Source organism: Conger conger, chromosome 1, assembly GCF_963514075.1.
Source record: "Conger conger chromosome 1, fConCon1.1, whole genome shotgun sequence".
In the NCBI taxonomy this organism is placed as follows: domain Eukaryota; kingdom Metazoa; phylum Chordata; class Actinopteri; order Anguilliformes; family Congridae; genus Conger; species Conger conger.
The window spans coordinates 20,024,207-20,050,773 of NC_083760.1; the positions used below are offsets into that span (position 1 = coordinate 20,024,207).

Here is a 26,567-nt window from a genome sequence, read left to right on the forward strand (position 1 = left end):
AATGATGTTTGGCTAATTCCAGATTCTTTAATTTCTTGGTTGCTTTCAGTACATTTTCTGAAAACTTTCAAAGAGACTGTTGGTATAGAGATGTTTTTATGGTTGATTTTGAGGCTTAGTGACCCCAAGACACACCTAAACTGTGTAGTGCAGTTCTTGAACTGTGAGCCTTGGATTCTTTTTTGCCTCCCTCTCCATCTTATTCACTGTGCTTGGGAACAACATTCATTTGCATCCTCTCCCTGGCAGGTTTCCAACTCAATAAAAGTTTTTTAATTATATTTTCATATAATTTTATGTTTATATTTTTGTAGTATTACAATCGTATTACGTTATCAAAGTTTGAGCATAAAATATAGCAGATTATCTGTGACATTTATTTCATACATCCTAATTTTTTCCTCATTTTCATCAAGTAATGATGAAAATGTAATATTTGTATTATTATTAGTATTTTTTTCATCAAGTATTTGCAAGTAATGCATAATTTTAAAAAAAGCACTTGCATTAATCTTTATTTAAGTACATTGATCCTACTAGGCTGAATATACCTTCCCTTGAACAGCTTGCCACCTTTCTTGTTTCATTAACCAACTTCTGCTTTTCTGCTGACACCAATCAGGGTAACTTGATACCAGTGTCTGTACGTCAGGCTCATTTACATTTCAGTGTCCCTTGGGCAAAGCAGGATTAGTGGAGTTATGAAGGGGGTTGACATGTATCAAGATACTTACAAACAAGTGTCCCTGCTGCCCCTTATTCTCCTGCAGGGGCGGCCAGTTTGGTCTCTTGTTTGGGTCTTTGTTAGATGGTGTCAGAAAACCCTTGTGTTCAAATGTCTGCCCTCAGGGGGCAGAAGGAACATAAACATGGCAGTCAGACCACCCTCTCTCGCCAGTAAAATGCCTATCTGGGACACTTTGGTGCCTTTACACTGCCAGAACAAACCCAGCGCAACAATCCCAACCATGAACTGCAGTTGAACCTAGTGTTTCTTAATACCCCTTTTTGGATACCCAGGACTTGAGTGCTATGGAAATAGGGAAGCCATGCAAAAGACAACCACAACTGCAAAACACACAGACACAAACGCGTGCACAAAAAGACACACACACAAACACAACTGTAGATGTGTGTCGCTGAACATTTGCATGTTTCTTAACACCCCTTTTTGGATACCCAGGACTCAAGTGCAATGGAAATAGAGAGGCCATGCAAAAGACAACCACAACCCCAAAACACAGACACAAACATGTGCACAGAAACACACACACAAACACAACTGTAGATGTGTGTCACTGAACACTTGTATGTTTCTTAACACCCCTTTTTGGATACACAGGACTCAAGTGCTATTGAAATAGAGAGGCCATGCAAAAGACAGCCACAACCGCAAAACACAGACACATTGTGGAACTGTTATGGACCGATGAGAAGCAGTCAACTGAGAATTACATAATGATGTTGGGATATACTGACTGGTGACACTTCTAATTCCAAATCCATCCATCCATCCATCCATTATCTTAACCCGCTTATCCTGAACAGGGTCACAGGGGGGCTGGAGCCTATCCCAGCATACATTGGGCGAAAGGCAGGAATACACCCTGGACAGGTCGCCAGTCCATCGCAGGGCACACACACCATTCACTCACATGCTCATACCTATGGGCAATTTAGACTCTCCAATCAGCCTAACCTGCATGTCTTTGGACTGTGGGAGGTAACCGGAGTACCCGGAGTACCCGGAGTACCCGGAGGAAACCCACGCAGACACGGGGAGAATATGCAAACTCCGCACAGAGAGGCCCCGGCCGACGGGGATTCAAACCCAGGACCTCCTTGCTGTGAGGCTGCAGTGCTACCCACTGCACCATCCGTGCCGCCCCTAATTCCAAATGTTACTCCCAATTGTAAAACAAGGACATTCTTTCTACACATATATATTTTATCTAAATAAACCTAAATTATTTATCTAACATTTATATAGCACTTTTCTCGACACTCAAAGCATTTACAGGGATGAGAGTGTAACTCACCTCAACCACCACCAGGTGAAATAGAGCTTCTCACACAAGCTAAAAAAATGAATGCTAATTATGTGAACTTGTCACCTGTGTTTGCCCCTTTGGCAGGTCATGCGACACCATGTATACATTGTGTATTAAGTATTTGTATAATGTATAATTTGTTTAAGTTGGCATCTCTCAAAATATGTGATGGAATAAATTCAACCTGTGCTTGCTCGTTTGTAAAGACTACCAATATCAGACAGAAAACCAAAAACCAATATCTTTTCTACAGTTCTCTTAATATCAGTGCAATTCAGACAACTTTTATTACATAAAGTCATAAGACATAGGAACAAATGTGATGACAGTTTGGCAATAATGGTGATACATTTATTAATAATAGCCTGCGTTTGCATTTAAGCAGAAAAGACAGAAAATCCAATAAATTACATGCATTTCATTTTGTGTCAGTTTTATTTGGCCAAAACATATTTAGACAAATTGCGCACATCTTGGAAGCAGGGGAAAAAAACAATTCTGAAGTAAGTAATTCAAGAAGTAACTACTTCAACCGAGCAGCACGGAGTAAAATGCACTGGCTTCTCTCAGCTGAGCAAAGCGCGGTAAAATGTAGCAGTTTTGAAGGAAACGCTGGCGATAGGGAATTTCCCATCCACGTGTCAAAATACGACACACACGCGGGATCAAAACAAAACCTCTGATTGGTTTAAAATGCCGGACGAGCAGAACGAGAACTAGGAGCATATTTTTTTAAAGGCATAGGCACCATTAACGCAACTCGACCCATTTAAAAAAGTTATTCTATATTTTCTTTTAAATTGTATTCTTTAAAGGATTATTATATTATTGTACAAGAGAATATATCTCATTCTATGAAGCAAATAATTTCATTGTTGGCTACTTGGACTGTCGTAAACAACTAGTTGATGCTGTAAATGAAATGTATCCTCCAAAACCAAAGATGGAGCAAGCATTAAACATAAAATAGGCAGCAGTATTAACGAAATTATTTAGTTATTGAGTTATTTAGTAAATTCGTTAAATCAGTGAACTGCAGAATACGATGCACACTTCTTGGAAATAAAAGGAATTAATAATTCCCTAAATAGCAGATCTCCTTCTTCGAAAACGAATGTCGGTTACAGAATGAATATCTTCACTGTCACTTTAAGGGCAATGTATTTACTTTCTACGCGTGACGTTCATTTTCAAGGGGCGGAATAATTTGTCTCAGAAAATGAAATCAGCTTGTTGCTGTATGAATGTCTTTCAGTATGAAAGTTGTCGTGGAGGGATAAGGACAAGACTTACTTTGAAGACAATAAACGATCAACTACATTCAAGACAAGATAACACCAATTAGTTACGTCGAAGGACATATCAGCTGGCGGTGAGTACTTTAACTTCTTCCAACACTATAATGACTACAAGTAACCATACGGTCTATGCCACAGTCTAATCAGCAAAGACGTACGTGTTAGTCAACTAACGTTAACAAACCCACGTGTGATGAGACCTATTCAGTCCGTTTCACAAAAAAGTTAACTTCTGAAACCAAAACATTAGAACGTTAACGTTTCTTTTCAGAACAGCGACATGCTATTTTAAATCGCTATTTTAGATTGTGATGCATGGTATGGGTTTACCCTTAGAAAGCAACGTTAATGTTAGCTATGTTGGCTATATTTTCAGCTTATACATTAACTAGCAGTAGCTAGCACGAACTAGCGAGACAACCAGCCGGTGCAATAACTAGTTCGTGAGCCACTGAAATGCTTTTTGCTGTAAGTATACTATAACACTGTCTGTAACGCTAAAATACTAACGTATATTCACCTATTAACATGTTTCCCCAGTGATCTAATTAAGTTAGCCATATAATTTAATGTTAGCAAACTCGGTTTTCATTTGTAACGTTAAATTAACTTAGTTAACTAACCTCACCAAATGTGCATCGACAATGCTACTTAGTCAACTAACGTTAGTCTATGTCAATCCTAAATAAACATGATGGCTGACTAACATTGGCAACCTAAAACTGTCTGAATCGCTTATTTTTGTCGAAACCATTGTCTCGTCGTTAGTATAACAAGCTCTCGATATCTGAAAGACGGTCTGTTGTTACGAGTTGGCCAACTGCTACTTCGGAAGCCGGCTGCTTATTTTGTAGCTAGCAAAGACCACGGAAAGCAGAAACGACGTAGCTAATCTTCAGTTTTTGTGAACTTTGCGAGCCTGCTAGTAAAGGTAGCCGTTAGTAGTGAGATCGCTAGATTTTGGGAACTAACGTTAGCTAACATTAGCTGTCTAGCTAACTTTGTTTTGGTCTGGAGTCTTGCTTCCGGACATGCACGCTTTGAGATTTGCACAATGCCTTTAATTAGTCTATTCAATCGGATAAAAATAATATGCAAAGTAACATTAGCTAAGGCTCTGACATCTAGAACTAACTAGTCAATGTTACCATACAACTTCTGTACGGTTGTGGTTCAGATTATATGCATGGAGGTTGAAGCAAGGAAGCAAATAGCTATACTGTGTTGGTGAATGTACCGGGGTTTTAACCGGGTGTTTTTTGGGGGGGGGTTTTTGCTGCTGAAAGGACATGCCACTTAACGTTAGTCCTATCTCGTACTCTAGTAGCCAAAGCGTTTCTGTGCAACCGCTGAGAATCGAAACGATTTTTTCCCAATAATTATGGTCGTTAGCTAGTTGCATTAATGTCGGAACGCATTGCTTTAACCATTAATTAGCTCCAACAAAACAAAATATTGTCATCTCAATGGTATGGATTAGCCTAATAATACGGGTACTTATTTCTAATAAAAGGAAAACCAACATCATTAGTCCTTATTAACAAGCTATATATGGTCAGGATAGGCGTATAGTAACCAGTAACGTTAGATCACATTTTCTAGCTAGCCCAAGTCATTGCAGATTTTAGAGGTTGAGTTAACGTTACCGCCGCCCTACCAAAATGCTGAGTGCATTTACACCATTAATCCTTAGCTACGTTGGGTTTTCTTACTTGACATTCGTATTGGGAAATGTAACTTGCCTAGCGAACTTTAGCTGCCTAGCCAACACTTCAGCATTAAGGCTGAGAACGAAATCATCCGTTTACAATGGGTAGCTAGCTAGTCTAACTACCAAATGTTCATTGGCTAACGTTAACGTTAGTGGCTAGCTAATAGTAACGAAATTAACGTTGTGTTCTCGCTAACGTTAACTAGCTAAATATTTCAAATATGCCAGCTAGCTAGTGTAGCTAGTTAACACAACAACTGTCATTAACGTTCGCCAGCTAGCTAATATACGTAAGTATAAGCTAGGCTAGCTAGTGAGCTAATGCTAGCGAAGTTGTTATGCTAATTTATTTCCTCCGGAGCTGCTTTTTTCATTTATATTTGTTAATGAATCGAAAGTCAATGAGGCATTTGTAAAACAAAATTCAAGTTGTGTAGCTAGTCAGATATGCAATAGTCTTTTTTTCATCGGAAAATACTGTGTTGCAATCTCAATAGCTAGCTGGCTAGCTGCGCCGAAGTTCACATAAATAGCTCCAAGTGAACTTGTGAAGAGTCTGTGATTCGCCGTCCTACCCCGGTCTGCTGAAACGATCCCAGCCTACAATTCACTGCTCACTGACTGTCGTCATTCACAGTATGACCGCCCTTTAGCGCTATCGTCTGTGCGGGGTATGAACACGGCCCGTTTTCCACCCCCTTTTTTTTCTTTGACGGTTGGCTGAAAGATGTGGTCTAGAACACTCAGTAGGCATCGGATTCACTTTGCAACGAGCAATGACGTTACATGTTATCGTTTATTTTTGTGCAGATATCTAAAACTGAAATGTAAAAAGACGAGTGTATTACTTTTCAAAACGTGTAACAACCCAATAAATCCCCCCTTCTCAGCAGACCGTATAATTAAACCATTTTGTGAAGGCCTTATATGGGATTCAAGAAATGATGCAACGTGGGTTGTATGTGGAGTGAGAAAAGGAGATGCTCTTACTTATTTCTCCTGGGTCCTAAACAAACAATTCTACCCATCCCCTCCAAAAATACATTTACATTTTGAAGTTCACCTCTGTGATGCACTGTCTTTCACCCTTGTGAAATTGTGCCAGCAATGCACCAGTGTATTGTCCCTCATTCACATTCTTGTTTGCCTCCCTTTCTCTTCATTGGAAAAAACCTAAATTGACTTTACCAAACAATTAAACTGAAAGCAGGTGGTAAATTGAAGCAATCTAATTAATTATAGTGAAATTTAAGAAGTCTGTTTATGGTTCTGTTTCCTTCAGCTCTGAACATGTTTATTTGAACCTAATAGTGCTGCAAGAAAAGGGAAGTTCTGGACTGCCCATCTCGTGTCTGATTTTTTAACAAGATTCTCAGTTATTTTGTCATGTCACTGAAAAAAATATTGAGGTCATCATTATTTGTAATAGGTACTGGTTAATTTCTTTATTGGAATGAGACCAAAAAATATTCAGATGTGTTTACTTTATGTAAGAAATGCAGAATTGAAGGATTTGCACTTTAATGATATTTGATAATATGGTGTTTTGTGGTGGCCCAATGGTGCTTTCGTAATTGCATTTCTAAAGTGGCTGTGTCTTAGGTTTTTGCAATAAAATCTCTTTGGATAAATTAATTCATCCCAGACAGTGCACAAGGGACGTCTTTAAAATTGCAAAATGACTCTGTTCCCATCAAGGACTGCTGCAGTGCTGTTGTGTGGCAGACATGAGGGAATCCTCAGTTCTCCTGTGTGCTTAGACTTTTCTGAGGTTTCCAAGCCTCCTATAATCTCTCACATGAGCCTCAGAGGTTTTTACAGCCGCCCAATAGCCTGTCCGTGGGGCCTTTGTGAGGGTTACAGGGTTCCCTGTCACCTATTAGGTAGGCCCCTGTGAGGGTCCTTGGCCTCCCTATAGCCTTTTAGTTGGGCTCCTGAGAGGGTTTCTGGGCCTCCCTATATTCTGACAGGTGGCAGTTTGCCCCGTGTGAGTGAGGTGAGGTTGAGAGTGCTGACTTTGCATGCTAAGACAGCGTTGGGAGTTCGACGTGGGCTGATGCAGCAGAGGGAGCTGTGCGCTGACAGCAGGGACGTGCCTCTGCCGGGAGTTCGCCTGCCTGTCACCCGAACAGAACGCCGTGCCGCACGCTGTGTATCTGAACGACGGGGCAGGTGCATATGCCACACACAGCTCACTAGCCCTAGCAGATACCCCAAACATGCATATTCTTCAACCACATTTTGTATCATTTAATCTTTATTTTCCAAGTACAGCCATTTGCTTTCTTTGCTCTGTCTGCAGATAAACCTGCATGATACTCTGTGTGCTGAAGTGGCCTTGCTTAAGCAAAAATTGAGCTCCCTGTCTTTGAAAGCTGCCCTTTTTTAGGCTATGTACAGTCTGCTTAAATATAGTAATTTACTGACAGGGCATTTGACAGCCAGCCAGCCTCATATCACTTGTCTGGGAGCCCATCATAATCATATTTGTGCATGATTCCCTCTTGTCACAGTTGTCTGCGCAGCGCATAATTTAATTTTGATGTTATCATGCAATACGATAAGTGGACACTTCCTTTCTGTGAGAAACCATACATGTTGACAGCTTTTCATCATTTCATTGTGTAACAGATTAAGCACACTGTTTGGAAAGCCTCATTCTTACTTGTTGTGTCCAGCGGTATTGAAAGCAAAACAAAAACACAGAGCTCAGTCCTAAAAATAGACTGAAATAAAATATTTGAATGCTGGCAGGATGACAGTTGAGTGGCGAGGACTGTGGCTTCACTTTTTTGTTGTAATTACCCATTTGCATTTGACTTTTGGTAGCAGGTCTGTTGTCATTGTAATGGCCCTGGACCTGTGGTGGAGTAATGAAGTGCCGCTAAAATGCCACTGCCCAACTTGAGTGTAAAGTAATGCAGAATTCACTAAGGTGGCTAAACAGTAGAAAAAAAAACGAGATTTCGATTGTAATGAGGATCTGTAGCTCTGGTTTGTGGACATTGCGCTTGTATTATGGAAGGTGAGGGAGGGGTGTTGGCTTCAGCTTGCTAATTATCAGGCAGTATTGAACTAACTCTGCTAGAAGCTGACAGTCACATCTGAGTAAAGTGAGCTTCAGCATATTGCTGAAAAGGAACACCATTAATATTTCACCACATTACTGTAAAAGAGAGACTCACTCTTACATCCAACAGATTTGCTGAGAATTAACACTTGAAGAAAATAGCAATGCCTCACCACGGGAGACCTCAGCAGTTCTCCTCATTAAAGAGGCTCTGTAGCATTGAAAACTTGTACGCTTTTTATTGGTCTCTGTAACAAAGGGCTCTCGATTAGCGGGAAGCTTTTCTTTGCTCACTCTTTAGTCAGGCTTAGCCTCTGTGAGAGGGTACTATAATTGGTGACCACTACATTCAGGTACCTCTTGCCCCTGAGGCAGTGCTGAAGCCAGGATTGAAAGAGTTGGCAGCGAAAAAACGGTGAGTAACACTGAGAGGAAAACGGTTCCCGCCTAAACCCGCCAAACCTGCATTTTGATAAATTTAGTAAAAGAGCTGTCTAACTACAGCCAACAGTGTGATTTCGTAAGTGTGACAAACTCTGCTATCCATCTAAATCAGAACTCCCCACAAGAATTACACTAATCTGCACTTACATTTTTAGAACTATTATTTTCAAACACCGGCCTAGTGGGGAACTGCCGGGGAGAAACATTCTCAAAGGGAATGAAGAAGACCACTTTTACTGCTAAAGGGTCAACGCCTCCTTTCTTCCTGTGGGTGTGTGTTTGTGCATGTTCATGTGTGCATGTGTGTGTGTGAGTAATAAGAGATGTTTTTGTTGTCATTTTTTTAAAATGTGAAGCATGTAGTTGGAAGTGTAAGCAGATTTTGTGCCAAAAGATGAGGGAAGATAATACTGAATGCAATAGTGATGCCCAAATATTAGGGAAGACAATACTAAATGCAGTAGTGATGAATGTTGCAACAGTTATGAATCTTCAGAGTTGAGCTGGGTTGATGTAATCCACTTCAAGGGGATCTAATCGTGCAAGCACGCTACATATTCCTCTTGCAAAATGCATGTTTGCAGCCTGTTTATTTCCCCCTCTAAGCACCCCCCTCCCCCATTCTTACTGTACAGCTGTCACCCTTGTTTGTATAGTATGATTCCCCCGGGGAATATTGTCCTGACTCATGTGCAGTTTCCTTTTGTGCTTCTCAAAGATTCACTGCTGCAGTGAAAACGCACAGTGAGATCCTCCAGAGTTGATAAAGGCAGGGAGTTTGAACATTTGGGCCAGAATATAGAACTGCAGTTTCCTCATGTTCTTGTCAAAGGATCTGCTCTTGTATTTTATTTGTTCTCTGTTTTTTTCCCCAAGATTTTATTAGTCTGTGGTAATTCCAGATTGTGTGTGTTGTGCATTTGCATCTTTCATGGCTATGTTGTGACAGAGCTGAAAGGCCTGTTCTTACCTTACTGCGAGTAATGGAATTTTCTTTTCAAACTCAAATCCTGCTTCATTTTGCCGAGGCCTACCTTTGTCAGCAATAACAGGATCCATGCCATCATCAAAATCACCCATGGGAGATTGGGAGGTTTCCTGGGAGGTTTTCATGACGATGTCATGGGTTTTTATTTAGCACAAACATGCAAGTACGAGCTCTCTCAATCAGAGCAAGAATCTACACCCAAAGATTTGTGGGGTGTAATGAATCCTGTGTTTGCATAATCACAGCGTGATGGCTCCTGGATTTACAAGGTTGTCCAAGACTGCTTACTATTGACTGTCTTTCATGTGTTTGAAAAGCACAGGTGTATAGGCAATGGAGTCGTGGGCTACTGTGAGCCTTCAGAAATATAGGCCTAATAGGCTGTTATTAGTGCTTGTCATTCAGAATTAGAAGCTTATCTGCAGATAAGCTATACTTCTCTCCTTTTCTGTGCTTTTCTGCTTTTGCAATGAATATTGAGAGGGACAGAACCCCACATTTCCACTAAGGTCACTCTGACTCCTGAGGAATTATTATACCGCAATACATAAGAAATGTAGGCTAGTCCCATGGGCATATACGTGTGGTTGTGGAGGTGATGTCTTCTGAGAATGAGAGGAACTCAAGTGAGATGAACACCTTATTGACTTTGTTTGAAATGCACCTAAGATAAAGGACTGAATTACTTGGGTTATCAGCTAGATATTCAATGATTGAGTGACATACAGCCAGGAAAAGGGTTGAACCTAGGCCTGGTTCAGAAGTAATTATTTCCCTCTCCCTCTCCCTCTCTCTTCCTGACTCCAGGCAGATTATCATTGAGACTTCTCATGGACGATGATGAAGACGACGTGTTCCAGCATTCCCTTCTCATGTGGAACACCCCCTTCAGGGAGATAAAGTACGAGGACCGGGGTACACAGACGCCCAGCCCCCCCCTGGGACAGGACGACATGATGCTGCCCTGTGGCGTGGCTCATGAGCCACGGAGATTGTTCTACGGTATGGGGGACAGGGAAAGAACGTCTCATTGCACGTGTGTGTATCTGTGTAAGACTGAGAAGGAAGGGTAGGGGATACAGGCACCATCTCACCGAGTCTGAGAAACAGCCAAAAGCAGTTAAAGATGAGGTCATCCCGAGGTCATCCAGACCCTATCCCACAACTGTTCCTAAAAAACACTGTGCTTGTCGGAGAGGTAGCTCGGTACAACAGAAGAGACGAGGTGACTGCTTATGCATAGTGTCTCCAGTCCCCAGGCTATGGTGCCTGCTGAGCTGAGCTGAGCTGCAGTCTCCCCCCTGCTTACACGCGCTCGGCTGCTTTGCCATTCAAAAGGCGCCCGGCACGCTGAAAGTGCAGGCGCTGCGTTTGTCTGCACGCTCCCTGGAGCGCAGGGGAGGTGGCCTTCTACAACGCGCGGCCCAGGCGAAAACGCGCACCCTTAGCCGTCACCCGATACCTCCGTCAGAAGCGGGCGTCCACGTGTCTCAAAACAAGCTCTCGCAGAGAAGCGTCCTCCCCCTCTTCAATTCCAGAGACGGCTGCCTTTGGACATGCCTGTATAGTCCCGTAGAATTCTGCCAAATATATAAATGAATGTCTCTGTAAAGTCTAGCTATCTGTATCCCTGTCCACTTTTGGGCTATATATTAATTGCGTATAGTATAAAGAGTATAACGTATAGGATTGCAACAAAAAAATTGTACTGCAGTAGTAGAAAGCTGGTGTGCTATAGAACGTGTGCCAAATACTATACACCTCAGATCACTGTTCGCTATATGCTATTGTGTGTTTTTTCCTTTGTCATGTTTTTGATTCAGCCTTTTGACTGGCTTCCTCTTTTGTCATTTTCTTCTGAAGAAAATGAATGTTATACCACATTATTTGAAAATCAGTAGCCTGGCCAAATCTGATAGAACTAGTTTTGTGTTTCTGACAGTGATACAGAGCTACACACGGTAAATAGAGAACACAGTTTTCTTAGGCAAATGGATTGTTATGTCTGGGTCCTACAACCCAGTGGTAAATCAAGAACAGTCATGCTCTCAGGAGACTGGAAGAGACAGCATGTTTATAAAACCAAAGATAAGCTCATAGTGAAATGGTTAAAGCTGTTGTTTGTGCATTTCTTGTTAGGCTGCTTTTGTGTGTCTTGGAGCCCTCGCAACTACTGGATAAAAGACACAATTATGTCTGGAGAAATTATACAACGCCTGAACATTTGTGGTCTGTTCCTATGTGTCTCAAATTAATTCATGTAAAGGGGGGCGTGGGGGGTGATGTAATGTATTGATTCATTGAAAGCTGAGCAAGTGATTCTCCTTGTTCCTTTGTCCAGGTAACGCAGGCTTTCGGTTGCACTTCCCAGCGCGGTTTGAGCACGGTGGAGACCAGGAGGAGGAGGAGGAGGGTTTAGGGGCAGCAGAACGGCCGGAGGACCTGCCTGCAGCGCTGAGCGCTGAGGTCCAGATCGGCCAGAAGCTCCAGGTGATCGGAGACCAGTTCCACCAAGACCACCTCCATCTGGTAAGGAGGAGAACCCTCTAACATGAATCTTAAAAAAGTTCACGAAACCGATGACAACTTTAAAGGCCAGTTTGTCTATTTTCGTGGAAGGTAGAAAGTTGTTGTATTTTTAATGTCCAGCTCAGAGTTATTAAACAATGAGGTCATTTCCTCCCTGCAGTTTTGATGCTCTATAATGAATATACAGGCTATTATGGGACATGAACAACCATGCACAGTTCTATAGAAGCATTCAAAGAGGCCACATTTCCATTTTCTGGGCTGGATTGGGGCCAGCCTTTTTCTAAAGTATTGACCGAGTGTCTTGACCTCCAGTCCAACCCAAAGACACAGCTGTGCCCTCAACCCCGTACGCCCCCCCCCCCCCCCCCCCCCCCCCCCCCCCCAGCCTTCTCCCGCACCCACCCCACCCCAAGAGCCTCTACTTCTGAACTTCCTGTTTTCCTCATTCCCCAGAAGCCTGCCCCAACAGGTGCTGAGGAAATCGTCAACGTGACGGTCATGCACACTTTTGTTAAGAAATCATAACACTGCAATAAGTTTCTGTGGTCAGCGGCATTCAGCTCACCTGAACCACATTGGCTCTTGAGCTGGCTTCCGATAGAGGAGTTATAATGTCTTAGTCTTTCAGCAATAGATAATTAGAGCAGCTGAAGTCGCACTAAGGGCCTGTGTAGTTTTTCTTCAGCATCTTTGGGGAGAATTATTGCAACACAGACACGTGTGTGTGTGCGTGTGTGCGCCCACACTCGCACAGGACTCTGTGTGTAAGCGTATGCGTTGTAAAAAAGAAAAGGAAGGAACGCACACACGCACACTCAGAGAAAAGAAGAAGTGGCTGGACAAGATAAACATGTTGTAACCCGAAGCCAAACTCGTGAGCCTCGGGAGCGGCTGTGGTTAGGGAGTCTCCAGCGAGTCCTGCCAGCTGCTGGGAGGGCCCACAGGAGACACCCAAATAAGAGTCCCTGCTTACTCCCTGCTGGGCCAGAGGCAAAGAGGGCTGCGAGTGGGGGCTTGGGGCTGGGGGCTGTGGCTGAGGTGGGGGCTTGGGTGGAGGCTGGGGGCTGTGAGGGAGGCTGGGGGCTGGGTTCTGGGGCTGTGAGTGGGGGCTGGGGGCTTGGGCTGGGGGCTGTGAGGGGGGGCTGGGTTCTGGGGCTGTGAGTGGGGGCTGGGTTCTGGGGCTGTGAGTGGGGGCTTGGGCTGGGGGCTGTGAGGGGGGGCTGGGGGCTGGGTTCTGGGGCTGTGAGTGGGGGCTTGGGCTGGGGGCTGTGAGGGGGGGCTGGGGGCTGGGTTCTGGGGCTGAGGTGGGGGCTTGGGCTGGGGGCTGTGAGGGGGGGCTGGGTTCTGGGGCTGTGAGTGGGGGCTGGGTTCTGGGGCTGTGAGTGGGGGCTTGGGCTGGGGGCTGTGAGGGGGGGCTGGGGGCTGGGTTCTGGGGCTGTGAGTGGGGGCTTGGGCTGGGGGCTGTGAGGGGGGGCTGGGGGCTGGGTTCTGGGGCTGAGGTGGGGGCTTGGGCTGGGGGCTGTGAGGGGGGGCTGGGGGCTGGGTTCTGGGCTGTGAGTGGGGGCTTGGGCTGGGGGCTGTGAGGGGGGGCTGGGTTCTGGGGCTGTGAGTGGGGGCTGGGTTCTGGGGCTGTGAGTGGGGGCTTGGGCTGGGAGCTGTGAGGGGGGGCTGGGGGCTGGGTTCTGGGGCTGAGGTGGGGGCTTGGGCTGGGGGCTGTGAGGGGGGGCTGGGTTCTGGGGCTGTGAGTGGGGGCTTGGGCTGGGGGCTGTGAGGGGAGGCTGGGGGCTGGGGCTGAGGTGGGGGCTTGGGTGTGGGCTGGGGTTTGGGCTGGGGGCTGTGAGGGGGGCTGGGGGCTGGGGCTGAGGTGGGGGCTTGGGCTGGGGGCTGGGTTCTGGGGCTGAGGTGGGGGCTTGGGCTGGGGGCTGTGAGTGGGGTCTGGGGGCTGGGGCTGAGGTGGGGGCTTGGGTGTGGGCTGGGGTTTGGGCTGGGGGCTGTGAGAGGGGGCTGTGAGTGGGGGCTGGGGGCTGGGTTCTGGGGCTGAGGTGGGGGCTGGGAGCTGGGTTCTGGGGCTGAGGTGGGGGTTTTGGTATGATAACAGGGAGTGAGGGAGGCCCTGACTGCCACACTCTGCCGTCTGAGGGGTTCAGTTTAGGAACATTGGGTTTTCCTGCAGCCACACAGACCAGAGCTCGTCTTGTGGCTCTGTTTAAAAACAAACTAAAGATTATTCTTTCCTAAGCCATTAAACTGTTGCACACCATGGCACATTTATTTGGGATCTTTTCTTGGAGCCTTTAACACCATGAATTACCTATTGGATTTAGTGAGGGGAGAAGGCATCCGATTTCTCTTGACTGTAGTCTTTCTTTGAATTGTTCATTATGTTTTTAAGTAAGATTATATCGCAGCATTTTCTGGTCTGTACTGATGGGATTGAAACAAATGGTGTAATTGTTAGAGCTCACATGCTATGCTGTCCAACATAGTAGAGAGATGACATTTTAATGGGTTGTACAGAGGACTAGTGGTGCATGCAAGACAAAGAGATGTGTGCTCAAAGCTGAGGCAGGGCTAAGATGGGAGAAAACGAGCTGCCAAGCCTGAACTATGTAACTGTAGTTTAGTATTATCATGTCACATGCATTTGGAAAGTTCTGTGTTTTGTTGTGTGGTGTTGTGGACCAAATAAAATAACAACAGTGGTGCAGTTTGAATTGTTTTTCCTTTTAAATTAGATTTTTTCCCTATTTGGGGCAACAATGATGTCACACACCTGTGTTTATATCCTCAGTTTGTCTGCCAGCAAGGCAGATCAGACTGTGCCAGCTCTGTCAGCTATGCCAGCATCACTTTGAACAGCATGCAGAGCTGATAGTGTTTTTTCATTCAGCTTTCTAAATGGTTATAATATCACCCAGAATCCAAACTAAACAAGACATGGATCAAAATCTACAGTAGGAAAGGGATATAATAGTATTGTACACCTCCATTATCTTTTACAACTTGTTTAAAAGTTTTATGAGAACTTGGGCTATAGAATAAATAAATGATTGTTAAATAGGGGGTTTAAGTTTAGCGTGCTGTTTTATACAGAAAAGTGCGATACAATGACTCTGAGGGTTGAGGCTGTCGAGGAGGGACTGTGGTTGCCGTTAAACTGGTTCTAAATATAAGAGTCTGTAATTGGGGGGAAGACATGGGGCTGCCATGATAATGGGTGGCTCCAGTGGTGTGCTGAGGTCGAAGCATTGAGGAGAGAAACCCAGACAGATTTGTGTGATTTTTGGATGTGTGATCCCTGGTTGCCCATAAGTTGCTATTCTTAGCGCGGCAGCTTGACAGTACAGGCTGTAAAATTAAGTTGTCAGCCACGAGGCAGGTAAGACGCCTCAGGCAGAAGAATACTGAGAAACCCTGTCTCTGCCTGAAATGATCTGTTTTTGCAGCCTTGCAAATGCTCCAGGTGACTGCTGTATGTCATTGTTATTTTGTGATACATGGGCTCCACTAAAACCTACCTGAGTGACTCATCGCTCAGACCTGGAGATACCTTAGCATACAGTCGGTTGATAACTGCAAGATTGGTAAGCCTGTACCCTGCCAAAGAGAGGCGAAAAGCAACTTGTTTTTGTACTTTAAATGTGACTCACATAGATTGGTTTACGATGGAGAAGGTATGTCTTGTGTCTTCCCTGAATGATACACTGGCCTGCTTTTGAAGTGGATTCAGCGAGAAGTGTTCCTGGACGATTGAATTTGACTTCAGAAAATGGATATTGAACCTGCGTTTATTCCTTTCTTATATGACTTATGCAGTAGCATTTCATTGAAATCCTTTCGCATAGATCCAGACGTCATGCCTATGTTGACTCTTTAAGCTTGTCCCAAAACGTCGGTTTATCTTGGACCAAATAAGATGGGGCCCCTCCCACCCCCTCTTGCTTTTTCTTGCCCTTTAATAACACTGCACCTATGGCAGCGCATGGGGTTACTTTAGCTTGCATGAAAATGTGGTCTTGCTGAAAGGTAAATTGCTCTTTGGTCTAAAAGGGATGCTAAAGTACCTGAGGCAAAGGTGAAGTGAATAGGGGAGCTGGTGTCACCCGTGGCACCGGTGATGGCGACAATTATGGGATGGCAGCCATAATCTTCGCAGATGAAGTGTAGCGGGGTGCAGAGTCAGATTACAGGCTTTATTAGGAAAAGGGGTCTGAAATTCATCCCTCCTACAGCCTGAGCAAAAGCCTTCAGGTGCTGTCAGTGTGAGTGCTGAAAGCAGATTAAATGTCCTCCCATGTCTGCAGTGTATGGTATCGGACCTATGTTTCTTATCTTCCATCTGCCCCGCCGCCCTGTGCCTGCGGTGCACAAGACAAAATGTACCCTCGCTTTTTAACCTCCTGCCTGGAACCTGTGAAAAACGTGGGGTGGAATCACTTCAGTGCCTTCACGTATACGGCAGGCTGTTGGGGATGTTGATGAATGCAGCACGCTTCGCTGATAAGCCCAGTCTATCTGGAACAGTGGCGTTGAGAAAGAGGCCGGGCCAGGCACAGATAAGAACCAGCAGAGGAGTGCGCGAGTGAGCGCGCAGTGTGTCTGGGTAAACTCTGCGCTCTGTTTATATCTGTGTCTAAATTTAGCCTCTGAGTCACATTTGGCAGCCAGTAACGTGACTCTTACCCACAATGCAGTGTTCACCTGACTGACTCAACTCGTAAAAGGTCACTCTCAGGGACTTTCTGACAAGAGTTTTCTGTTTCAAACCACCCAATTTGGGTTGCAGTCCTTGTATTTGTTCGGGTGTGAGTTGGTAGGTTTTAGAAAAATAGACTTAATAGGTTTGCTGAAATGGAATTGCATAGTTATTAGGACATAGGAGTTTGACAAAACTCACTAGAGTAACTCATTGTAGAATTATTCTGTCTCTCATCTTCATGACTACCCAGAATCCATTGTGGATAGATGTATGTTTGCAGTTTGAGGAACTGCTGTGACACTTTGAGGATTCACATCATGCAAATCTGTGTTGGAAAAATAACTCCAGAGATTACTTGTTAATACCGTAGTAACAGTGCACTTCTGTCCCGGGTGGGGCTAACGTCCCCAGACATAATCTCCACATTTGTTTGCAGACCCGTGTGTCTGAGCTTGACTGCCCAGTGTGTGGACCTGTTTGAATTGGTATCCAGGGAAACTGGGTGCTATTTGCCGTCTGGTTGTTATCAGGTTTGCATGGAGAGGTGCCTGGGTCATTACTGTATTTGGTTACTAAGTGCTGCCAGTAAAGGGGGCATTGTTCCTGCTCAAAATCCAATGGGCAAACACCCCACGCATCTGTTCTGGGTAAACTCGGACATTGTCCACTCCGCACCACCTTTGTGTGTTCTCTTGTGCTATTAAACAGCCCTTTGGAGGGGGGAAGAAAAAACTGAGAAACTAAACTACCGTATGTCTGTCAAGGTACTTGTCAAAATATCCTAGGGTACTGTTTAAAAATTGCTACAACAGAAAAGTAGGGCTATTAAAATTCTCAAGGGCACTTCAGACAGCTGATGGCTGCTCCTGATTTTTAGAGGGACGAAGTGGAGAACGTGCCGGAGACTGCTTGAAGCCAGCAGGGCTTATGCAATGAAGTGCAATTTTTCATTGCGCTCAGCTGAAAGCCAATCGAAACTCACGCCACGTAAATATGGAGGGGGGAAAGATTAAGGTAAACAGCTCATTGTGTGTTATCTCTGAGCGTGTTTTAGTGTATTTCTGTCTGATAACCGAGGAATCCTCTGATTTTGCGAGTAGCTACTTCATATTGTGCTGTAAATCAGATCTGAGAACAGAACTCACGTGAGAATCGCTTCCAGCTGTTTTATTCATGTCACACACCGCAGATTCTATGAACCTGACATATTTTTTATATTCTTATATTGTATATTGTGTCTTTCCCTGTAGCAACACAGGCCAAATCTTATCTGTCTCTGTTGTTTCTCTACATGGAGTGCATGGATGGGGTTCTTCAGAAAGCAGAGCCTTAACTGGCATAAAGATATCTTTTCAAGCCAGTCACAGTCCTGCCTCCAGAGCTCCCTAATCCTATTTAGCACAATTATCTTATCTCCCCTTCTCAATGGGACTGATATCATTATCCTCAAAATAGTTGAAAATCCCATTGGGTCCAGTGCCAGCAAAGAAAGCCAGCATCAACAGCCTTTTTTTCCTCCCAAATGTTATCAGACGCCTGGAGATACAAGGCTTTAAGAGCAGGTAGTCTTGAGATGCTCCAGAGCTGGTTTTAAATAACCTTGGCACGGAGACAGAATGCAGTTCATTACCTGCAGTTGAAATGGTATGTCTCTACACCTCTCCATGGCTTTTGAATGTGCCACAGTGAGGTGACTGGTTCACGGAGTTGTCTCTAGTTGTCCTCCGCTGTGCTGTGTCTGTTTGCCGTGTTTTTTTGCTCGCTGTGGGATTAAAGACGTCTTGCTCGCTGTTTTGGAATTGTTTCTCTCGGCAGCGGGCCTAGGGCTGGCGTTGCCGCTGCTGCAGTGGGCAGTGGGGTGAGAGCGTGGGGTGCAGGACTCGTGCCACTTCTGAAGGTTAAGAGGAAGGAAGCCTCTGCCAAAGGGCAAGGTGGTAACTCTTAAAAACTGGCGACATGGCGGGGCCTCGGCGTGCCGTTAGCGGTGGGTCACGAGCTGCCAGGACTCTTGAGAAACGGTTGCCCTCCTGTCGACCTCTCTAGTTCCCTTCTGCAGCAGGCTTCTGGGCAGCTGATCAATGCTTCCTCTGCTCATGTGTGTGCCCCTCACATTTACTGCACGCTGTGCTGCTGTAAGTTTCAAAACAACTCAGCACCCTGCTGTTAAGGGAATTATAGTGCAAGTACATTTACTGATTTAAAAAAAAAAAAAAAAAAAAAAGCTTTTGGATGCCGTGGGTTATTATTGGCAGTTGATTTTGCCACAACAAAGCAAAGCCAGGTTACATGAGGAGATGGGAGTGGATGTTGATATCAGCCAAGTCTGACTTAAATCCCTTAGGGGAGATGCTACCAATCACACACGTGGGACTGACGGCATGACAGTTTTGTTGGGGGCAACCACAGACTGTTGTGAAAATATCTATGTTTTCCGGTGTCTAGCTTGGCTAGGTTCACTCAGGTTCACTTCATAAAATTAAGATGCAATGATGTCATATCCTGCAACAAAATGACAACAAAAAAAGAAATGCTCCAAACTGATCACTGATGGTAAATGAGTAAATTAAGTCATGCTGGTGCTCCACCTGATGTTTGCCATCTGCTTGTTGTCTGACTCCCTTCCTCTGTTTGTCTTTCGTTGCAGTACCGCAGAAACCAAAGGAACCGGCGACCAGCGTGGTGGCGCCTGGCGATAGCTTTGTACACATTTCTATTCGAGAGGGAGGGTGTCGTTCGACGACGGCAAGCTGACCAGAGGTGAGAAAGCTGGGTCCCCCTCAGCTTCCCTTCCCATCCCTGCCTTGAAGGGGGCTGAACTTTTAACTGGCACTGTAAGATTGAACACGGGTTTTCAGAGGGGAAAATAACCAGAAAAAAACAAAACAAAGGTCTCCGCGGGACGGAGACTGCATTTTTTTTTTTTTTTTTTTTTTTAAGAGATTTTCTTTTCCAAGAGGAAGCCATGCTGTTCAGGAGATTTGTCTACAGGAACATGTCCCTATTTTCATAAGTGTAAAATAGTATTTTGTACAGTATGATATTATGGTGTTCTTGCTTATTTGATTTTTTCTTTTTTTGCACTTGCGTACATGTACATCTTGAACAACCTCTATTTGTCCTGGGAATGCCTTATTTTCTCCTGCTACAGTGGAAGGACTATTGCAAATTGAGGGGAAATGGGTTCAGAAATGGGGCTGGGGTACAGAAAGGCAGGTATTTTAATCTCAAACTGTTTTTCAGGGGTTGTGTTCTGAAGTTTCCCAGGTAACCGATCAACTTGACAACACATTTCCAGAGGCAGTTTCTCAGAACAAACATTTTTTTGCACCTCAAGTCGTACTATTCCTTATTGTTATTTTGTTTGTTTATTTTTTACTGTTTCCGAATTGTTGAATATGATTTGTTCTTCCAGTATGTTTCAACAAGTCCACTTTTATTAAATTCTTAAAATGTTTTTCAGTGTATTTTATATAAAGGAAAAAACAACACAAAAAAGACGCATGATAAAATGCTGTCGGCCACCGTTAAAGATACATTTGGTGTCATTGAGGGTCTAATGAAGTAAGATGAACGTGTACTGAAAGACAATTATGAGAAGGGTTTTCCCTGTAGACTGGGAAGATGCATGCATCAGGCCCATAGTTTTGCATACCATTACAGGTCAATGTGAAGGCAGTCTGTAGTAGAGGGGCTCCATCGCTGAACTTGTTCTTGAAAGACCAGAAATGCAAGTATATGTGGAATCCATTGGCTCATTTTTTTGTATCTCTGGATACCACATTGCATTATTTGCTATTTTTCCATCAGCCTGCATAACTTACCAGACCTGGTGAATAGTTATGACTAGCCAACCCTTAATAAGTCGCCCTATATATAGTATTTGCACTAGTGCTAGTCAGGTGTGGACAGGCAATGGATAGTGCAGAGTTCTAGACTGCCCCTGTCTGAGGGGATGCATTGCATTTAAAATCAAATTATGAGTTTGATGCCCATGTTTGCAGAGGATAAGTTTTTTTGTTTTATTTTCTATTTTACAAGGCAAGGCTATTCAACATTGAATGAAGGTTATTGAACGTCCAATATCTCACACTGAAATTCATCTTTTTATAGATACATGTGGGGTCTTTTTCACGTTTTAGTTTTCTGAACTGGTAGCTGCTTTTCAGCTAGGGCACTGACTGAATAAAAAATTGTTATTGAAACTAAAAATTCCACTTTAATATTGATAAGAAGGTGTGCAGGTCGACTTGGCTCGCACAACTTAATATGATGAATTGGGAGTTTTCATATCTGTGATAAAGAGTACCCACTGCCAATGGACCACTAGGTTTCTGAGGAGCACAAAGTAAACAATCTGGAAAGAAACCTGTGAAACAACTGCAACTTTCATCTCTTGCATAACGGTCTGGGTTTTGGAACTTTGAGGTGACTATATGAAATTGTTTTTTGATAGAAATTACCACTGAATTCATTCATTCATACAAGGTTTGTACAGTACTGGGGAAATGGTTCCAAAACTATTAATTGTTTAAGATGTTTTGAAAGAAAAATAATTGTTAAAGTTGAAAATATGAATATGTTTGAAGACACTGATGCGTTTTTATTGTTGCTTATTGTTTGTTTCCTTTCTGTATTTTAATTTGTTTGACATTCTGGTCCTTTTGCCAGGAAGCAGTATGAATATGAAAGCACCCTGGTAACACTTGCTATGGCATTACAACCAGACATGCAGCTTTCAGGTAATGCTGTCAGAAAATATGTTTTGATAGGTTGGTTTTAATAGAATCACAAATTCTGTTAATTGATATCAAGAAAGTAATTTCTTCGCTCTCACAGTAGCCAACAGGAAGGAATAGTGTGCCAAATGGAAGGTTAAGTTCCCTACTTAAATTCCTACTTAAAGGTTTATTTATGACTGATTCTAATCTGTCCTTTTCCCTGTTACTCAACATTTCCACATATTCAACCATTACAAACGTCCAAGAAACTGTTGCGTATATAATCTTGATGTAGTTGTATTTAGTCTTATCCGACACACATTTAGTGAATGGAGAGGGATTTACTGTAGCCAGGGAAAGAAAAGAGGTTTTCTGTCCCTTTGTCTTTCTCAGCTAGGTTATCAAAAAAACATGCAAATTATCATATGCAAAAGCAACACTACTCTGCTTGATAAAAATATATCTTGCTGTCATCTACTGCATGGAGGACTGGTGCTTCCATACATTTTACTCCCAGTAAAATCTTTAGCTGCGAGCTCCAGGTGGGCCTGGTTTCTGATGGCTCCAACACAACAACATGAGTGCAGAGATTCAAATTAAAGGTCCCCTTGTCTCCACTCGAGAGATCAACACTGAAATTCCACTGAAGCAGGGGCTACTTCTAAAGCACGTGATAGAGTGTGAGATGCACCGAAATTTTGTTTCCTGCAAATCGTGAACGCTGAGCCAGTTAAAGTAAACCCCTGCCTCTCTGTGGCCTGTCCTGTCAGCCTCCGTGTTCACCAGCTTGCTTCTGTATGCCTCCTGTTCCTGGCATAAGTTCTTATAAGGACATTAGTTTCTTTTCAGTTTTTTTGTAATTTATTTTTCTTTTATTTATTTTGTGTATATTTGTCCATTGCTACTGTATAGATTCCTCTGTGTGCAATTTCATAGTTTTTGATGTGTATATATTCGTTTAATTCTGTGCTGAGTGGTGGGGTCAGCATTGTGTCTGGCTAGTAGTCTCTGAGGGTCATGTAATAGCCTTCAACATTAAATAATGGTATTCATTATCTTCATTGTCATTGAACATTTTGATGCATTGCAGTTACTCAAAACATATTGAGAGAGATGCTTGATATCAGGAACATGCGAAGATGAATTTGATCTAAAGATTCCACTAATTTCAGTGATGCTGTCAGTGGGGTTCCTCAGGGAATGGGGTCAGTGCACACAGCCCTGGCCCTGTTCACTTCCAGCACAAAACCCACGCCTGACATGACTAGGCAACTTAATTGCTTAAGTGGAAATTGTGAGAGAATTCCCCATATAATCCTAATGAAAACAGATGAAAAACGTGGTCAAAGAGTCAACTAAAGGAAGTTAATGAGGAGCACAATCAAAATGGTGCCCATTATTTTGATGCCGCTTATACTTTTTTCTGCCTAATTGTGTAAAGTCTTTTATTTTAAGTTGCTGAGCATTCTCACACTCTGGGTAAATGTTTTTGTTTTAAATATTTTTTTTTTTACTAACAAGAAATAATTCAAGTCAGAAGGCTGTTTGTAATCAACATGCACTGGAAAGTAAGTTGTATTTGTATATGTTGTGTTTCTCTGAGATTTCTGGTGTCATATTCTCTGGATTGCTCTCTCTCAAATCTGCCGTGCTGGATTCATTAAGTACAACTGGATTTTAGTACTTACTGGCATTTCTTCTGGCATAAAACATGATCTTAGATTGGTAGTAGAAACAAACCACCACTGTGCCCAGTAACATCTCTTGGAGGGGTTCTATGAATTGTGCAGAGAAATGTAAATGTAAACCCCTGGAGTGGAACTTTTGTGTTGTGTAAACCGTCAGTGTCTTGAATTTTTAATCTATTTTTAATCAATTTCTGAGAAAGGGTTCATCCTGTTTACTGCTGGTTACTGTTTTTAATGGAAAATAGCATTTGCTTTCTTTTTTTCTCAAACTTTTTGATTGAAAAGTTTCTTGGAAATGGTCTACTTTTGTAAAAAAAAAGAAAAAGAAAAAAAAAAAGAAAAAAGAGAAATGTTTGACTTTTGAAATCTTTTTCAATGCTTTTTTATGAAGTCCACTGTCTCTTATTAAGGGCTTTTTGTATGGAATAAAATGAGACATTCCTAATATTTCTGCATTTACTGTTAAATTTAATGTACCCAAATTGAAATGACAGCTAACACGCTGAGCAGTGATGTATTTTTATTGGAATTTGAAATGAAATCAATGAAGAACCCAATCCCTTCTGTTTGAACACCCATGTACTGTACATTTACTTCAGAAACCCTGGAAATTGCCTTTAATTTTACTCCGGTTTCAAAGATGTCTTGAGGATCACACATTCTCTGTATCCCATTAAATGAGACCCAGCGAAAATGTAGCATTTTTGTAAACATTGACTGTGTGTCTTCGAGACTGTACTGTGCACTCATTACCCTTTTTTATTTTTTATAAATACAGTATGGAGGTAGGGACGATTCATTTTATAGTGCAATATGCTGTATATAAGAGCTTGGCTCTACAAATCTTTTTGTTGTTGTTGTTAAGAAAATGGTACATGGTTTTTTTTTTTTGGTTTTTTTTTTTTCAAAATAAAAATTATGAAAGTTTAAGGTGTTCACTTGTCTTCTCCTTCCTTTTCTGATATAACAGATTAAATGTGTTACTGAGATTAACAGTTTGACAGAAAGAGTGTCAAAGTGTGAATCTCCAACCAGCATATTAAATTTGGTAGGCCCTAGCAGAAAAATAGACACAAAATTATTTGCTTATTACACACACATCCTGATGGCATTATACTCCTTAGCTATGCAGATAAAAGGGACTGCACATAATGTGACAGCAATATAATGAACAATGTCATGATCAAATTAAAGTACATTAATGAGGTAGTACATTTTTCAAAAAAAGCTATTTAATTGAGTCACTTTTCCACCATATACTGCTGTCAGTGATCACATGACCTGGCATCAACATGACTAGTGTTATTTCCTTTTGGGACATAATTTTCCAATTTGTGATACGTGTTTTATGCAACTCTGAAAGTTCCTCAGGGAGCGATCCTCATTACCATGCCAATGTATTTATGAGGCTCTGATCCCCAAATCATGAAGCTCCCATCTTCTTAGTTTGTTAGAAAAGTTTGAAAAACTTACTGTGTCAATATAAAATTCTGGGAAAACATGGGAACCAAATTAACCTTTTTTTTATATAAATGAAAGACATTAAATGTAGAAAAACCAGGGAATCAAAATAAAACCTCTGAAGCTGGTGACAGCTTGGAGGTGCAGGTCAAATCAACTCAGCTAGGTCAACATTCGGTTGTCAAAAAGCGCTCCTCTTAAACGCAAACTTTGCAGGGGCAGAGCAGTGCAATTTCTCCTATTTTTAGAGTGCATCATTGTTATGAAACAAGGCGATTTGAAACTAGCCAGGCATTTGGCCGCTGTGGTGCCCGCCTGCTCCCCTCCTGCTGCGAGATCGTAAATTTTCTGGGAACAATCGTGTCTGCAGCCCAAACTAACGATGGCCTGTCTGTGCATGCAGCCCAGACTGGCGAGAGGAAGGCAACGCATGATGTGCTCCAGGAGTGACCCTCGCTTCTGTCTTCTGTGGTGCCCCATCAGGCTCTACTGTCTCCATTTATAGACTAAATCAACAAGTGCCACTACAGCAGATTCATCTGACACCCATATAGGTTATGTACACTGTCAGTGTGCACAAACAAAGCACTATGGAGCAAGACCTTGATCTTGTCATCATACCCAAAATGAGGCTACTTATCACTTTGACAATGTGATCATGAATTTAATGAAAAGTACAGTTTACCAAGCCTGTCCTCGCAAAACGCAGAGGATATGTATGAAACAAGATGTGCACTAGTGGCTAGCTAATTCTGTTTTGCCACTTTAGTATTTAAGTATAAAATAAGTATTATAACTGCCAAAAAAAAACTGATCAATGATTTTGTAGCTTCCTTCTGTGCAATCTATTGCTACTTAATGAAAGGAATATGTATTTTATGTTTTGAAGAACATTGAAGAAAAGGTGAAATGTCTTCAATAAATGCATTTCATATGTTGAATTGTATATTATTGTATATTAATGTACTATTAAGTACATAATCTGCTGCCTGATTCATATTTTAATGGCATCATACCTATTTTAAGAGACCAAACCATGACCCCAATGAAAAAAATAGTCTTATTGAAATAATAACATAGTGGGTTGGTTCCACAGACACGGGTTAAGCTTAGTCCTGGACTGAATTGAGTTTTGTGCTCCATTCAAAATAGAATTTAGTCTAGGACTAGACTTAATCTGTGTTGGTGAAACTGGCCCTCACTGTTGCAAGGCAGTAAGATTATACAAAAAGTTCCTTTTCAGTTTTCTTTTGATATTTTTTAAACAACATCTATGACATGATTGTGCTTATTCAATAAGCCTTTTTTATTACCTGAACATTTAATAATAGGCTATATTATTGATAAGCTTGAATCTCTAGATTTCTCAAGTCTTAACTGTATATAATACCAGCCTCATTTACAGTAATTGCTTTCATGTTCCAGAGCTAAACATGAGATAAAGGAAGGGGTGGCTTAAGCAATGCACTGTATACTCCCCCCAGGTATGTCTGACTCATCACACCTGCAGGTCCCATAGATACAGTTGTCTGGCATGATTTAAGACCTTATGCAAGCTGTGATCAACTTGAGTCACCTGTTTTACCACTTCCAGTCTGAGAAAAGGGTTCCCTAGGGCATTGTTCTGGACACAGTAGTGTCACAGGACGTTCAGGTGAGCTGAAGGTCTAGACAGTAGAATCATGTGTCACATAGCTTCCAACACATGGAGATCTGTGTTCTTTGTCACTGATTTGTATGTGCATGGAATAAGGGGTCTGAAAAAACATACCTAAGAATGTATGGGACAGTTGAAAGGACTGCCAAACCTAAAGCTAAGAAAACCACTATTTAAGCGGTTAGTAGAGAAAAGTTACTCACTGTAATCACATGTTATCATAAAATACTATATTTATATTCGAATAAAA

At 42.7% G+C, this 26,567-nt stretch overlaps 1 protein-coding gene across 1 annotated transcript; it reads left to right on the top strand.

Annotated features, from left to right (window-relative positions):
• The first annotated feature begins 3,289 nt into the window (after nt 1-3,289).
• LOC133116237 (bcl-2-modifying factor-like) lies at nt 3,290-24,129 on the top strand. Its single transcript, XM_061225655.1, has 5 exons — nt 3,290-3,423; nt 10,370-10,564; nt 11,904-12,091; nt 19,438-19,550; nt 20,034-24,129. Exons 2-5 carry the CDS (start codon nt 10,393-10,395, stop codon nt 20,059-20,061), a joined length of 501 nt encoding a protein of 166 aa, XP_061081639.1. The 5' UTR covers nt 3,290-3,423; nt 10,370-10,392; the 3' UTR covers nt 20,062-24,129.
• Nucleotides 24,130-26,567: the final 2,438 nt, after the last annotated feature.